Raw genomic sequence first — 14,639 nt, 5'->3', positions numbered from 1 at the left:
TTAAGGACCTGACTTCAGCTCAGGTCGTGATCTTGCAGTTCATGAGTTCTAGTCCTGCACTGGGTGAGCTTGAGCCCCGCTTCAGGTAAAACACGAGCCCTAGGTTGAGCTCCACTTCTTTCTCACTCTCTCTCCTTCTCTCTCTGACCCTCACTCACTTGCACCCTCTCTCTCTCAAAAAAAAAAAAAACAGAACAAAACAGAAACTGTTAAATCAGTATGTTGTACACCTGAGACTAATAGAACATTGTATGTGAATTTTATTTCAATAATTTTGAAAAATGAAGAAAGGCCCAATAAACATATGGGCCTAATAAACAATAAAAGCAATGTACATAAAGATGTGTGTGGGATACCATTTTTAGTGGAAAAGTCCCATCACTAACACCATACTCCCTATTGCCTATTTCCTGTTTCATTTTTCCTTCATAGCAACACCAACCTCAAACATACTATATGTATTATCTAATATCATAACACATATTTTCTATTTATTATCAGCTTTTCTCTACTAGAATGCAAGTTCCTTGAAGGTAGAGATTGTTTGTATGATGATTGCTAATTCTCAAACCTTAGAATAGAGACTGCACTATAGTAGGCTCTTATAAAATACTTTTTGAATGAATCTCACATTGTCAAAACTTAAAAGAATGATAATGCTTAGTATTGGTGATGTTTTAGAGAAAAAGACATTCTCATATACTATTCTGTAGATAAACAGATGAATTTTGTACAGATCTGCCATATATAAAAAATGTAAATGTAGAAGTTTTTGAGAAAAATTTTAATAATATTGCAAAAGAAGAAGATAGTGTGTATTTTTTTTAAGTTTATTTACTTATTTTGAGAAAGGAAGAGAGAGTGAGTGGGGCAGGGGTTGGGGGGCAGAGAGAGAGGGAGAATCCCAAGCAGAGAGAGAATCCCAAGCAGGCTCCGGCACAGTCAGTGCAGGGCCCGACACAGGGCTCAATCTCATGTACCATGAGATCATGACTTGAGCCAAAATCAAGAGTCAGATGCTCAACTGACTGAGCCACCCAGGCACCCCGACAATGTGTACTTTTAAAAACTCCAAGTTCAGCACACAAGATCAGCTATGTTCGCTGTCTGGCCCATAGAAAGGCACCCTCAGTTTAGCTTATGTGTTTCCCCTGAGTCCTCCTTTGGAAGTAGGCAGTGCCTGCTTCTCTGCCCCCAGGTCCACCCACAAGGGCGCTGGTGCACAAGGGCAGACCCCCCACAGGCAACAGCAGGGGCGCCCTCAGGTTAAGCAAGCCAACCACCACAAGGTTGCTAAACAGTGAGAAATCCTGTGATGGGGCCTCCAGTTTTGCTGTGAGCCAGCTCCTGTGTGAGGTGGCCCATCTCCTTGGTCTCCCGCAGAAGCTGAAGGAGACAACCCAGGGGAAGGTCCCTGTTCAGGCAGCCCCTCTGCTGGGGCAGGCAGCAGGGTGCATGGTGCCCTCACATGGGACATTCAGCTACAGCCCTCTTGTGGGGGAACAAGCTGTCCCAGCCACACACTCTGCCTTTCACCAATGCCCACCAAAGCCAGCAGCAGCCCCCAGTCATGATGATCACCAAAATACCCCCCATTTCCAGTATGCTCCACACTGCACTGTCCAATACAGCAGCCACTGGCCACGTGTGGCTACTATAAACATGACTGGATTTATATAATTATATATGAATTGAAATACATGATGAAGTAATATATTTTATATATTACTTAGGTCCTATGTGTAAATCATAATATCATAAATAATGAATTAAAATTAAAAAGTTCAGTTCTTCAGTCTCACGAGCAACCTTCCAGGCACCCAGAGCTACATGTGCTTAGTGGCTATGAACCTGGACAGCACAGGTCCAGAGCATTTCTGCAATGACAGCAAAAGGTCTACAGGACAGCAGGTGCCTACAGGCTCTGCTGCCCCCCCCCCCCCCCCACTGCCAGCCATCAGGATGGACAGGAGTCATCTGATCGGTAAGTCCTTTGCCGCCCCTCCTGGGGAAGGTGAGCAGGGTCAGGCGATCTGGAGGTGATGGTGCAGCCCAGTGACCCTGTGGAGCACTCTATGCAATGCAGTCTTCTGTGTCGCAAAGCGTGATGCTTACCCAACTCAAGATTAACAAGAAAATCCAACAAAACCAGGGCAGAGTGTTGGGGGCCAAGAAGGAGGGATGCAAAGAAATAAGACTTGAGAAGATCACAAGTATGTAAGCAGTTAGGTATTGCTTTTAGTAAATGAAAAAGGAAACTCCTCAAGGCCTTGGAGGTGTCACAGTCAGCGCACAGGAGACCACTGTGCTGTGTGGATCATGAAGGGGTGACCCAGAGGCAAGGGGCCTCAGGAAGGGAGAGGGTCAGCCCAGGGGCAGGGCCTGCATTAGCAAAGCCAGAGGAGTCACCCAGCTGCTGGGGCCCAATGGCCCCAGAAAGAGCCCCTCAGAGCAGGGTAAGAGCTGCTGGGGTCTAAAGGGGCAGGCCTAGAATGCCAGATAGGGAATCTGAAATTCAATTTTTAGAAGCAGAGGGGCTATTGAAGAATGTTAGGCACAAGAAGAAATGAGTAGAAGGGCCCCTGGGTGGCTCAGTCTGTTAACTGTTGGACGTTGGCTCAGGTCATGATCTCAGAGTTAGTGAGTTCGAGCCTCACATCAGGCCCTGTGTTCACAGCTCAGAGCCTGGAGCCTGCTTCGGATTCTGTGTCTCCCTCTCTCTCTTTCCCTTCCCTTGCTCATGCTCTGCCTCTCTCTCTCTCAAAAATAAACATAAAAAAAATTAAAAAGATGGGGCACCTGGATGGCTCAGTTAGTTAAGCATCCGACTTCGGCTCAGGTCATGATCTCGCGATTCATGGGTTTGAGCCCCATGTCAGGCTCTGTGCTGATAGTTCAGAGCCTGGAGCCTGCTTTAGATTCTGTGTCTCCCTCTCTCTCTGTCCCTCCCCTGCTTACACTCTGTCTCTTCCTCAAAATTAAAGTAAAAACATAAAAAAAAATTAAAAAGAAAAGAAATGAGTAGACTTCAGTTTTGCACAGAGAAGGTGGGTGCCAGCACATCGCTGTGCTGAAGGAAGAGTGAACTGGGCATTTCAGGGGGAGGCCTGGGCGGGTGCAGGAGGACATTACTGAACAGGAATGGGCCACTGCAGACAGGGAAGGAAGGGAGATGCCACTCTGGAAACACCGCAAAGGAGCGTGGGTAACACCTGGAACTGCCTGGCTCTAGGGATGTCTCCCTTGAGGTAGAGATTGGATTTGGGGAGTGGGTTCTGCTTCCTTAGGTCAAGTTGAAAATCCTCAGTAAAATAAAAGGCTTGCTTCAGCCTCCTTTCCCCTCTGGGTCATGGGAGCTGGGATCCAACTACAGTGGGAAGGGAAGAGCAGCCATCAAAAGAGACTGCTGGACACCCCCATCTCCAATGCTGTCAATTTTACTGTACTTGGCAACAGAAATGTCTGGTGACCTTGTTATGAACAATTTTGCTGACATAGTGGGATGAAGAGGGTTCAAGGAAGAACAGGGCTAAGTGGAGATGTGGGGTTGACAGATTCTTTAAATGAATTTTGCTGCAGTAGCTGGAGGGCAGGTGGTATCCAGGGATGGTTTCATTATGTCCTTCTATCAGTGCAGGAACCAAACCTGAACATATTGTCAGCTTTCATGCAATTCGATCCTAAGGAAGATCGCCTTGTGCATTAGGAAACCAGAACTTACAGCCCTGCTCTACCACCAACTTTTGGCTGGGGGCGGGGGGCGGGGGGGGGGGGTTAGGCAGGTTATTTAACTTCCTGGTATTCCAGTTTCCCCTAATCTGAGTAAACTGTCTTCTGCATCTCATAGCTGCATAAATGATTAGGAAAAAGTCATTTGTGGACCACTATTCTTTCTGTCTCTATCAATCTGACCACTTCATAGAAGTGGAATATTACAGTACTGGCCACTTTGTGACTGGCCTATTTCACCTAGCATGATTTTCTCAAGGTTCATCCATGTAATAGTATGTGTTAGAATTTCTTTCCTTTTAAACACTGAATAGTATTTCATTGTCTGTATACACTACATTTTGCTTATCCACTCAGCTTGGATGGACACTAGGTTGCTATTGTTAATAATGCTACTATTAACACGGATGTACAAGTATCTCAACACCCTGCTTTCAATTCTTTTGGGTATATACCCAGAAGTAGAATATTGGATCACATAGTAATTCTATTTTTAATTTTTTGAGGAAGCACCATACTGTTTTCCATAGCAGCCGTACCACCTTCTATTCCTACCAACAGTGCATGTTACAATTGCTCACATCCTGGCCAACACTTGTTATTTTCGGTGTGTTTTTTAAATGTTTATTTATTTATTTTGAGAGAGTGTGTGTGCATGCACAAGTGGGAGAAGGGCAGAGAGAGAATGTCAAGCAGGCTCCTCCACACTCATCTAGACCTGACACGGGGCTCTATCTTATAACCATGAGATCATGACCTGAGACTATCTTATAATCATGAGATCATGACCTGAGCTGAAATCAAGAGTTGAACACTCAACTGACTGAGCCACTCAGGTGCCCCAGTGTTTTGTTTTTATTTCATAGTAGCCATCCTAATGGTTTTGCTCATGGTTAGTGATCCAAGATGATCACCATTATTACCAAGTGCAGAAGAATTTCAATCTAAAATGAAACCAGAGGACAGGAAATGGATGTGCTCTCAGGAAAACAAAACTTAAGAACTGAAAAGCTGATTTCCTCTAAATCCTCAGTTTACAGAAGACAGAAATTTATCTCCTGACCAAGGAACATCCATCAAGGCTCTCTCCCCATCTGGGAACCAATGAACTTACCATCTGGACTCTGGCTAGATTCCCCCATCTTTGCACTCCTTGCCCATAAATACAGCCCACTACACCCCAAATACTTAGTGGGAGTCACCTGTAGCTTGCTAAAGTCTGCATTCCCCAAACTGTAATTCCTCTGCTTTTCCCAAATAAATTCAATTCTGATAATTCAAGCTTGCCTCAGTTAACCGCTTTAGGTTGAGGTAACAAATCATAATGTATGTTGAGAAAGAATAATGTATATCAGGATGCAATCAGACAGGAAATATTAAAGAGAATTTAATGGGGACAACGGTTACACAAGTAACAGAAAGGCTGAGAAGCCAGAGATGACACCAGCAGAAAGCCATGAACACCTGCCTCTTCCTAGGGTGGAGGAGGAAAGAGCATTACCTGTCCATTAGCTAGTGTCATGTTCTGTCACTGTGGGGAAGCTAGTACCAAGGTGATGAGGGGAGCTGTAGTGCAGCCAAAAGAAAATACCCCGGCTTCTCTGCATCAGTGCCTCTGAAGCCAGGTGACAGAGGATTACTGGAAACAGCTATAGAGGTAGGCACTGCCTCTCATCCCCGGTACAAAGGAGTGTAGGCTACGAATGGCCTTCTGGGGCAAGCAAGCCAAAGACCTGCCCAACAACAGACTGCTGTACAACTTACCGGTACTGTCCTTTACATTACAAAAGGACTTCCATATCATCATATTTAAGTTTGCAGGAGCTATTTATGAAGTCTAGCAAAATAGGTGTTTCAATCGATGGCTTCAGGCCAGATCCCTCTCAAGCACCTTTACTACACCAGAATTGACAGCTTTGTGCATTTGCAGCAGCCTTTCAAGTCCTAGAAAAAGGGAGACAAAAGAGACCCTGTGCTTGAGTTGCTGGCACAGTCTTAAACAAATAAACTTTCACAACTGGGAAAGGTGAGAATGTCAGCCGTAGGCAGTTGCAGGTGTGGCTAGATCTGAACGTCCAGGAGCAGGAATTAGCCAGGTGGAAACAAGAGAGCACAGAAACCATGGAGGAGACCTGCTGGGTGTGACCTTTGTGAGTAACCCCAGACAGGCTCTGAGGAAGAGCAGGATCCCTGGGAGCCACCTCAGAACAGATCTAGGAATTGATTGAAGTATGGGCAAGCTTATCACTGATCTGCCCATAAATCAGGAGACCGGGACCCAAAGACGCCAGGAGCACAAAAAGGTGAACCAAAAATATAAGGCAGGGGGACCAACAAGTCTTGCACATAGGTCTTGAAGGAGTCAAGTAGCCTCTGATGAAATGGGGAACAGAAGATAAGCAAGTAGGTGGGGGGGGGGGCGCGGGGGGGGGGGTGGGTAACTCTTCATTTATCAATTCCGGAAGCCTTCCCAAAGAAACCACCTAAGTCCTGAGCTCTAAGCTTTCTTAAAAATTAATTTATGAAGAACTGCAGATTAGTATACAGTGTTAAGTAACACGGAGATTCTCCCAATGGCAACATCTTGCAAAACTACAGCACGGTACTGATACCCATAAGCTCCAGATATAGAACTGTTCCATCGCCACCCCAAGGGTCCCTCGTGTATCCTTTTATAGCCACAACCCACCCCGCCCCACAACTAACTTTTAATGACAGGACATAATCCAGACAGTAACAGCTCCCACCTGGAACAGTTAGCCTGGGCCGCTGCTAACCCAGACAGAAGTCTGCAGAGGGGCGGCCCCGCCCCTTTCACGCAAGCTGCAGGCCCCGCCCCCCCCGCCGGGGCCGACCAACAGCCATCTGGAGACGAGCCGCTTCCGTCAGCGACCGAGAAAAACCGGAAGTCGGCGCCAGTCTTCCCCTCTCGCGGCCGCTCCGGCCAAAATGGCGGACCTCCACCGCCAGCTGCAGGAGTACCTGGCGCAGGGGAAAGCCGGCGGGCTGGCGGCCGCGGAGCCGCTGCTCGCTGCGGAAAAGGCGGAGGAGCCCGCGGCGGGGGGCGGGCCGGCGGGGGCGTGGCTGGGCCGCGCGGGTCTACGCTGGACGTGGGCGCGGAGCCCCGCGGAGCCAACGGCGGCAGTGACCTCAGCGTGCTTTCCCAGCGTGACGCGCGCGCAGCGGCTGGTGGCGAGCGGCGTGTGCCTGCTGCTGGCCGCGCTCTGCTTCGGCCTGGCCGCGCTCTACGCACCCGTGCTGCTGCTGCGCGCCCGCAAGTTCGCACTGCTCTGGTCCCTGGGCTCTGCGCTGGCGCTAGCTGGCGGCACGCTATTGCGGGGCGGCGCGGCGTGCGGGCGCCTGCTGCGCGGCGAGGAGACGCCGTCGCGGCCAGCGCTGCTCTATGTGGCCGCACTGGGCGCCACGCTGTACGCGGCGCTCGGGCTGCGCAGTACGTTGTTCACGGCGCTAGGCGCCTGCGTGCAGGTGGCCGCTCTGCTGTCCGTGCTATTCGGTCTCCTGCCCCGGGGTGCGGTCACCGCGCTGCGGCTAGCGCTCGGGCGCCTGGGCCCGGGAGCCGGCCTCGCCAAGGCGCTGCCGGTGTGAGAAGCCCCGGGGCCCGTGCTGTCGAGCAAGGACGGACGGAGGTCCTGTACGGAGGCGACGCGGAGCCCGGCCCCGCGACGCGCCGTCGGAAGACCACCGGGAGCCGGTCCCTGGCGCGGCGCGGACGGAGCCAAGGACTGCGCCCGCCGTCTTCCAGATCGCGCTGGGTAGAGGCTGCTCCGTTGTTGTGCCACCGAACCTGTGACCTTTGAGCAGCTGTTCTAAAACTGAGACTTGAGCCGCCTCGGAAGCTCTTCGGTTTCAGCGTCTTCCGCCTTACTGTTGCATGTGCTATGAAATCGGGATGTTGTGGTTGACTTGGTGAGAGTACTGCTGTGAAACACTCACGGTAAATTGCTTTTGCGTTAACCGTGGTCTTAGATTGAGCGCAGTAAAAAATGAATGGCTCTTCAGTTTTAATTAGCTGCCCTTGTGACTTTTCTCAGACTTCTACCTTTTGTCGTTTCAGAAATCCAGTGGTAGATTGTAGTAGCTTAGCTACAATACCCTTTTCTTTGGCTCTCGAAAATTTATTCTTCCTCATTCAATGAGTGGATTCTTAAGGGTATCAAATTAAACACTAAATTTAGCCACCAGGTTTTTATTTAAGTATTTTAGTTAAGACCGTTTACCTCGGTTTTTCTTTCTTTTTTTTTTTTTTTTTAGTGAAATTGTAAATATGGTGCCTTATAAAATTGAAGGAAAATTGGTTTTGTATCAGACATGAAAGCGATGGACCAAAAAGTAAATGCCCCAAGCATGACCTGTCGATGATGCTATGAGAGGTCCCTGGGCAGAACTGGGTTGGGGACTCCTGCCAGACAAGAGACTTCTACATGCAAAGTTCTGTATTTGACGGAAATCGTGGATTTCTACAAGTCCTAATTTATCATTCCTAGTTTTACTACCTGCTTTTTAAAGTGCAATTTATATTTTGTAGGCTGATTCTAATGCAGTGTAAGATGCTTTTCATATCTGACACGTTGCCTCTTAGGTTCAGCATTTACTCTTGTCTTTGACTTCATTGCATACCCTAATGTATTGCCAAAAAGTTCGGACTCAGTATTCTGATGAGTCCAGAAAACATGTTTTGTTAGTAGCTCTATATTAACTAGAAAGTAAATGTACTTAGGATTTTCAAATTCGTTATCAGTGGGTCTCAGTTCACATCAAAATTACTTGAAGAACCAGATCAATTCAGCCAGAATCTGGAGAGGGGCGGCAGGGAACCCAGGCCTCAGTAATTTTTTTAGAGCTCTCCAGATGATTCCCTGTTCAGCTAAGGTGGAGAACTACTTTTCTGTGCACTAGATTGCACAGTTTGAAAATAATTATTTTCTGGGGCTGGATTCCACTTTGCCTAAACAGGTGTGTCAGGCAGCAATAGAGCATTGCCTCCTTTTGCTCAATATTTATATTCCTAGATCCTGATCAGTGTCCTAATCCCTGCCCCAACTTCATGGGGTTTCCGCACCCCAGTATTCTCTAAGAATTACTGCCTTGTTCCCCTTTCAGTAAACAGGGCTACTTACCTACCTCAAGAGGAACAAACAAGAGGGTGTTTGTAGTAAAAACACATGTTTTTAGAGGGACTTTTTTTTGTAATTGGAAAAAACTTGTGCCATTGGCTGCTCCTTCTATCCCCTAGTTAAATCTCTGTCCTAGTTATCAATTTCTCTAGAATTTGCACAGCTGAAGATCTGACAGTGTTTAGCCCATTTTTATGTTGATGCTGTTATGGTTTTTTTTTATTGTTTTCCCAGCATTTTCTCAAGAATTCAAACACCGAAAATGTAGCATTTATAAAATTCAAAGCACAATACCTTGTATGTACTTGGTAGTAATGTTCTAAAAGTTCCTAAGTATTCAGTAAATTACAGTGTAAAGATTGCAGTTTTTTTTAAAGGAATTCTTTCTCAAAATATGATGTGGTTATCTGTTTGCTGAGGTACTGTATTGTTTAAAGCTGAAGCCTAAAATGTTATGATGGTAAAGATCTTAGCACATGAATCTCAGAAAAAGCCTCTCAATATGGGTTTGGTCCCTGGATCCCATTTTAGCTTATCAGAATTTGATTACAACTTAAGCTGTGCCAGTGGAGGACAAATAAAGAACGTCCCACAAACTTGAAGCATTCTGGAGCCTCCTAATCGTGTGTTCACACTGACATGCTGGTAAACGTCCTTATATTTCAAAACAGTGAAAATTATTCACTTGTAGTCTCTAGGTTCTAGCACCCTGAAGAGCAGTGTGTGTGCAGAAATAACTTACCTTTTGCCATGTTTTACATTGACAGGGAACCAATTAAGAGGGTTTTGTTATCTGTCCACCTGTGCCAGCATCCCTGTCTAGGCAAACGCTGAGACTCCCAGCACCAATGAACTGGCCAGGTCAGCTGGTCTCCAGTACCAAATTGAAGCTGGCAAAGTAATAAGATGTTAGGGTGGCCACGGGAATATCCTTTGAGTAATAGTTTTCTTATAAAAACAATGTGTAGAGAAAATATGGGGTTATCAAAACTGAACTTTTGCTTCCAATCCAAACCGGGCCAAATGTTAACATTTATTTAAAACTAAAGGAGTTAGTTGGGGATGAGAACTTCCTGGCTTTAAGCTAGAACTATTCCCTGCCTTAAACACTGGTAGGAGAGAAAGTTTTGCAAAATTGTTTAGGAGATATTTGGTCTATTCCTTAAACAATTTGTGACATGATGTACAGTAATCAGAAGGGTACATGTAGTTAATTTCTGGCTTACATCAGGTTCCTCTCATCAGGAACAAGAGAATTCAAGTCTAAGTGTGACTACCAGGAGATGCACCCAAGGGCAAACCCCTACTTGCACAACCAGAAGATTTTTTTTTCTTTGGAGTAGAATTTTCCACCTGCCAGAGCTGGTGGGTAGCTAAGGCTTTGGATCCACATCAGACTGTGTTATAGTTTCAAAGTATTTCTCACTCTTACAAAAATAAGTGTGACAGAATAGGTAGAGGAGGATTTAAGACAAAGTTCACAGATAAAGTTAACTTCGACGGCTTAGAGGTACCCATCAAGTGTGCTCACAGATACAAGCTGTAACTATACACCCCTCAGCAGCCTGGGTGCGGTGGGAACGAAGGGTTCCTTAAGGCAAGCATTTCACAACTAGTTTTCTGTTATTTCTTGCATAAATCACATTCTGTATTCATACAAAAACAACTTAATGTTTTTCTCTGACAAACTGTACATATAGAAACATTTCCAATTGGACATGAACTTAAATTTGTGGAGGCTCCATGTCGCGTGACACCTAAAAAAAAAAAAAAAAAAGATTCCAGCTTTTCTCTTCACAAAACAGTGGGAGTCAGGGCAGTGAGGGTGGACAGGACAGAACGAGGCCGGCCACTCTGGGTCGCCAGCAGCAGTCTTCATCTCGACCTCATTAGGGGCTCCTGGGCTTCAGCTGCCCCAGAAAAAGTTCAGGGCTACATGGTGCAGGCTTCCTTTTGTTTCTCTTGGTAAGTCCACAAGAAGTTCTTAAATACTGTCCAGAGAGGCCTTGGGATACTCAGCCCCAACTTCTACCGACCCCTTCCACCACCCCTTGAAGCTCCTCGCCGTGGCGGGCCAGAGTTCATGTTACTCCCTCTACCCCAGTTACTGCCGCTACGGCCCCCTCTGGAAGGAGTACCGCTGCCCGGAGGGCCCCCAAAAGGTTCATCTCTGTGGTAGCCGTCGTGGTGATCCCCATCCAAGGAGCTGGAGCGCCCAGATTTTGGCACTCTCTGGGAAGGTCCTGGGCCCCCTCGGCCTGAAAGAAAACAAATTGATTTCACATGTTACTTTTTTATATCAGAGACTGTTGATCTAAGTCCTGGTGCAAACTCTTAATAGTGATAGTGGAAGGAACACTGGGTCTTTAAAACAGAGTTCTGAGGACATGAGCAGTGGCACTCGGAGGGTTAGAGGTCGTGCCTCCACCCTCTCTGGTCACCACTGTCGCAATCCCACCCAGCTTGGGGCCGTGTTCCTCAGCAACCACACATGCTCCCCGAGGCTGTGTGATGGACAGGACAGGAAACCCAAGGTAAACACGGAGCACCTCTGGGAGCCACAGACCACGCTGGGCCACGTCTCTAGCAAGTGTATCTTCACTCTCTTGTGCCACCAGGGGTTATTCTGTTCTGGGGAGACTTGAAAGGCAACTAAGAACTTTGGAAGCAACTAAGAAATACAAACTGTTGATGTTAATTACAATGTGTTATCATTATCCCACAGCTGTGGCATTTTTGTTTTCTTTTAAATAGTAAAAGTATTTCTTTAAAAATAAGCAATTAAAAAAAGGAAAAAGAAAACTCAGCTTTCAGAATTATTTCTCCCAGGGATAGGTTTTTTTTTGTTTAAATTTTTTTCAATGTTGGGGCGCCTGGGTGGCGCAGTCGGTTAAGCGTCCGACTTCAACCAGGTCACGATCTCGCGGTCTGTGAGTTCGAGCCCCGCGTCAGGCTCTGGGCTGATGGCTCAGAGCCTGGAGCCTGTTTCAGATTCTGTGTCTCCCTCTCTCTCTGCCCCTCCCCCGTTCATGCTCTGTCTCTCTCTGTCCCAAAAATAAATAAACGTTGAAAAAAAATAAATAAATAAATAAATAAATAAATAAGTAAATTTTTTTCAATGTTTATTTTTGAGAGACAGAGCACGAGTGGGGGAGGGGCAGAGAGAGGGAGACACAAAATCCCAAGCAGGCTCCAGGCTCTGAGCTGTCAGCACAGAGCCTGACACAAGGCTTGAACCAAACCCTGAGATCATGACCTGAGCCAAAGTAAGACACTTAACCAACTGAGCCACCCAGGCGCCCCCTCTCCCAGGGATAGTTTTATCTGTTCCAGACTTGGACACAAAAACCTTTTAGGTATATTAAAATTCTGACTTAAAAAATTTTTTTTCTCATGAGCTGAATTTGGTCATATATCCCATAATGTACTATCAGAAAACAACTGCCAACTTTATCTTGTCTTAATGTTTTTTTAATTTGTAATGTTTTTTTTTTGTTTTGTTTTTGAGAGAGAGAGAGAGAGTACCACCAGGAGAGAGGCAGAAAGAGAGGGAGACAGAAACCAAAGCAGACTCCAGGCTCTGACCTGTCAGCACAGAGCCCAATGTGGGGCTTAACCATGAACTGTGAGATCATGATCTGAGCTGAAGTCAGACGCTTAACCAACCAAGCCACCCAGGCAACTCTTTTTTGTCTCAAAATTTTGAATGGAATGTGAACAAGGAGGTTAGGAAAGCTAGCCAAAGGGGAAATGTTGGCTTCTTTTCCTACAAAGTGTAGCCCAGACCCACCTGAAGGTGACTGGGCAGAGAAGATGTCGTTAGGAAGTCATTTCCACACTAGCCCTGTGGCCTTGGCTCAGGACCCACAGGTGTCCTAAGTGCCCGTACTGACCAGCAAAAAAATGTGTGCTTAGGTAGGGAGACCTACCAGTGACATGAAGTAGCTTCTGAGGGTTTTGCTTTGAGAAGAACCACCAAAAACAAAAAGCACAACTTTGTAATGAAGAGACTGTAAATATGAGGCAGGTTAACTGGGCTTACTTTCTAGCAGCCTCCAAACTACCACATATGCCTAATATACCCAGCCTAATCTGAGACCACATGGTGGCTACTGTTCCTGGCTAAAAGTGCTACGTCCAAAATAAAGTTCCCAAGTTTCACGCTGTAGAAGTAATCTATTGCCCCTGAAAACACCCCTTCCGGACCATATTCCTCAAAGTCTTTGTGACTCTGAGCATCAGCAGTTCCTTCCAGACCCGGAAAACACAGAAGCTGGGAGAAGACCATTGTTCCTGCCACCAAGGAAAGCCTGGAGGGCCGGGAGCAGCCAGAAGCAGACAACACATGTGCCAACGAGAGCACGAGACACCCTGCTCTGGGGTACCCTGACGAACAGCAGGAGTGGAAGCCTGAAGGAACCAGGGAGGGGACTCTCGGAAGCAAGTGAAAGATAATGCAGAGGATGAGCCTGCAATCATAGAGTGAGGGCTCAGACTGTTGGCGTGAGCCCCAACAAGCTATATCTGTAGCACATTTGGGGACATGTGCCTTTACACAGCCCAAGAACTGGAGTGGAGAATGGAGGAAGGACCCTGGGTATCCTGCCCAGAACGGATAGAACAGGAACACGGGGATGGGGCTGGCCTGTGGCCCCGCAGCCTTCTTGACAGAGCTCCCACCACTGTTGATCACTGGCCTCCACTGACCTTTGCCTCCTCGATCCTCAGACGGACCCCCCGGGGCTTCCATTTCTCTGTGCTCCGAGGTCCCCGGCCCGTCGTGCCAGGGGCGCTTTCGGGGTGGCAGGGATGCCATGTCCATGCCCTGCAGAGAAGAGGAACGTTCTCTGCTAGCTGGGGAATGACCGTCGTGAGGGGGATGATCAGGGCGCGGAGCATCACGGAAATGTTCATGACCTGGCCCTGAAACGGGAGACACAAGGCTAAGCATCTGACAATCTTCTAGTGTGACCGAAAGCAGGTGGAAATCATACTATTTAGTACCAACTTGAGAACCAATGTTCATTCATGCAAGAAAGGTATGCTGAACACCCACCTAGGCCACATCACGAGTACATAAAAAAAGGTCAAGATCAGAAATCAACGTACCTCTTAAAATAAGAGACAGGCAGCGTCCAGAAAAGTGGTTCTCAGACTTTTTAGTCTCAGGATGTCTTTACACTCTTAAAAATTACTGAGATTTAATTTATGAGACTTATATTTCATAAAATTTGCCATACTAGCAATTAAAGCTGAGAAAACTTTAATGCATTTAACTATATTTTCTGAAAACAAAGCCACTTCGTGGAAAGAATGGTAATGTTTTCTATTTAGACAAACCCCTCTGACATCAGGCTCAGAAGAAGAAAGGTGGATTCTCCCAGCCGTTTCTGCACTCAATCTACTGCAATAAAATGCTGCTGCCTCAAGGATCTGAAGACAATCCATCTTCCCATGGAGATGTGAGTTAGAAAAGAGAGGACCTGGGGGCACCTGGTGGACTCAGTTGGTTAAGCGTCCGACTCTTGGTTTTGGCTCGGGTCATGATCTCATGGTTTGTGAGTCTGAGCCCCGCATCTGGCTCTGTACTGACAGTGAGGAGCCTGCTTGGGATCCTCTGTCTCCCTCTCTCTCTGCCCCTCCCCCCACTTGGTCTCTATCTCTCTCTCTCTCTCTCAAAATAAATAAACAGTAAAGAAAATGGACCTGGTGGGCCCCCAGAAGTCCCCAGACCGCACTCTATGAGCGGCTGGGCTCGGATCACCAGAAGCCACA

General features: G+C 47.0%; 2 protein-coding genes across 7 annotated transcripts in view; one reads left to right on the top strand and one right to left on the bottom strand.

Annotated features, from left to right (window-relative positions):
• Nucleotides 1-6,622: 6,622 nt before the first annotated feature.
• Nucleotides 6,623-9,466, top strand: SFT2D3 (SFT2 domain containing 3). Its single transcript, XM_045479382.1, has one exon. It carries the CDS (start codon nt 6,679-6,681, stop codon nt 7,333-7,335), a length of 657 nt encoding a protein of 218 aa, XP_045335338.1. The 5' UTR covers nt 6,623-6,678; the 3' UTR covers nt 7,336-9,466.
• Nucleotides 9,467-10,468: 1,002 nt separating this feature from the next.
• The window catches only part of WDR33 (WD repeat domain 33), a 109,457-nt gene continuing 105,286 nt past the window's right edge, over nt 10,469-14,639 (bottom strand). For 4 of the 6 annotated variants that reach the window (XM_045479369.1, XM_045479374.1, XM_045479371.1 and 1 more), the window contains 2 exons: nt 13,572-13,787; nt 10,469-11,122 (listed from right to left, as the gene is read on the bottom strand). In XM_045479369.1, coding sequence (XP_045335325.1) covers nt 10,893-11,122; nt 13,572-13,787 — 446 coding nt within the window. In that variant the 3' untranslated portion in view covers nt 10,469-10,892. The remainder of the gene's footprint in view (nt 11,123-13,571; nt 13,788-14,639) is intronic. The other 2 variants (XM_045479373.1, XM_045479372.1) reach the window with 1 other exon arrangement.

The sequence above is a fragment of the Leopardus geoffroyi genome, chromosome C1 (assembly GCF_018350155.1).
Source record: "Leopardus geoffroyi isolate Oge1 chromosome C1, O.geoffroyi_Oge1_pat1.0, whole genome shotgun sequence".
NCBI classification, from domain to species: Eukaryota; Metazoa; Chordata; class Mammalia; order Carnivora; family Felidae; genus Leopardus; species Leopardus geoffroyi.
The sequence above is the reverse complement of the archived record's forward strand: the minus strand, read 5'-3'. Positions and strand labels throughout refer to the sequence as shown.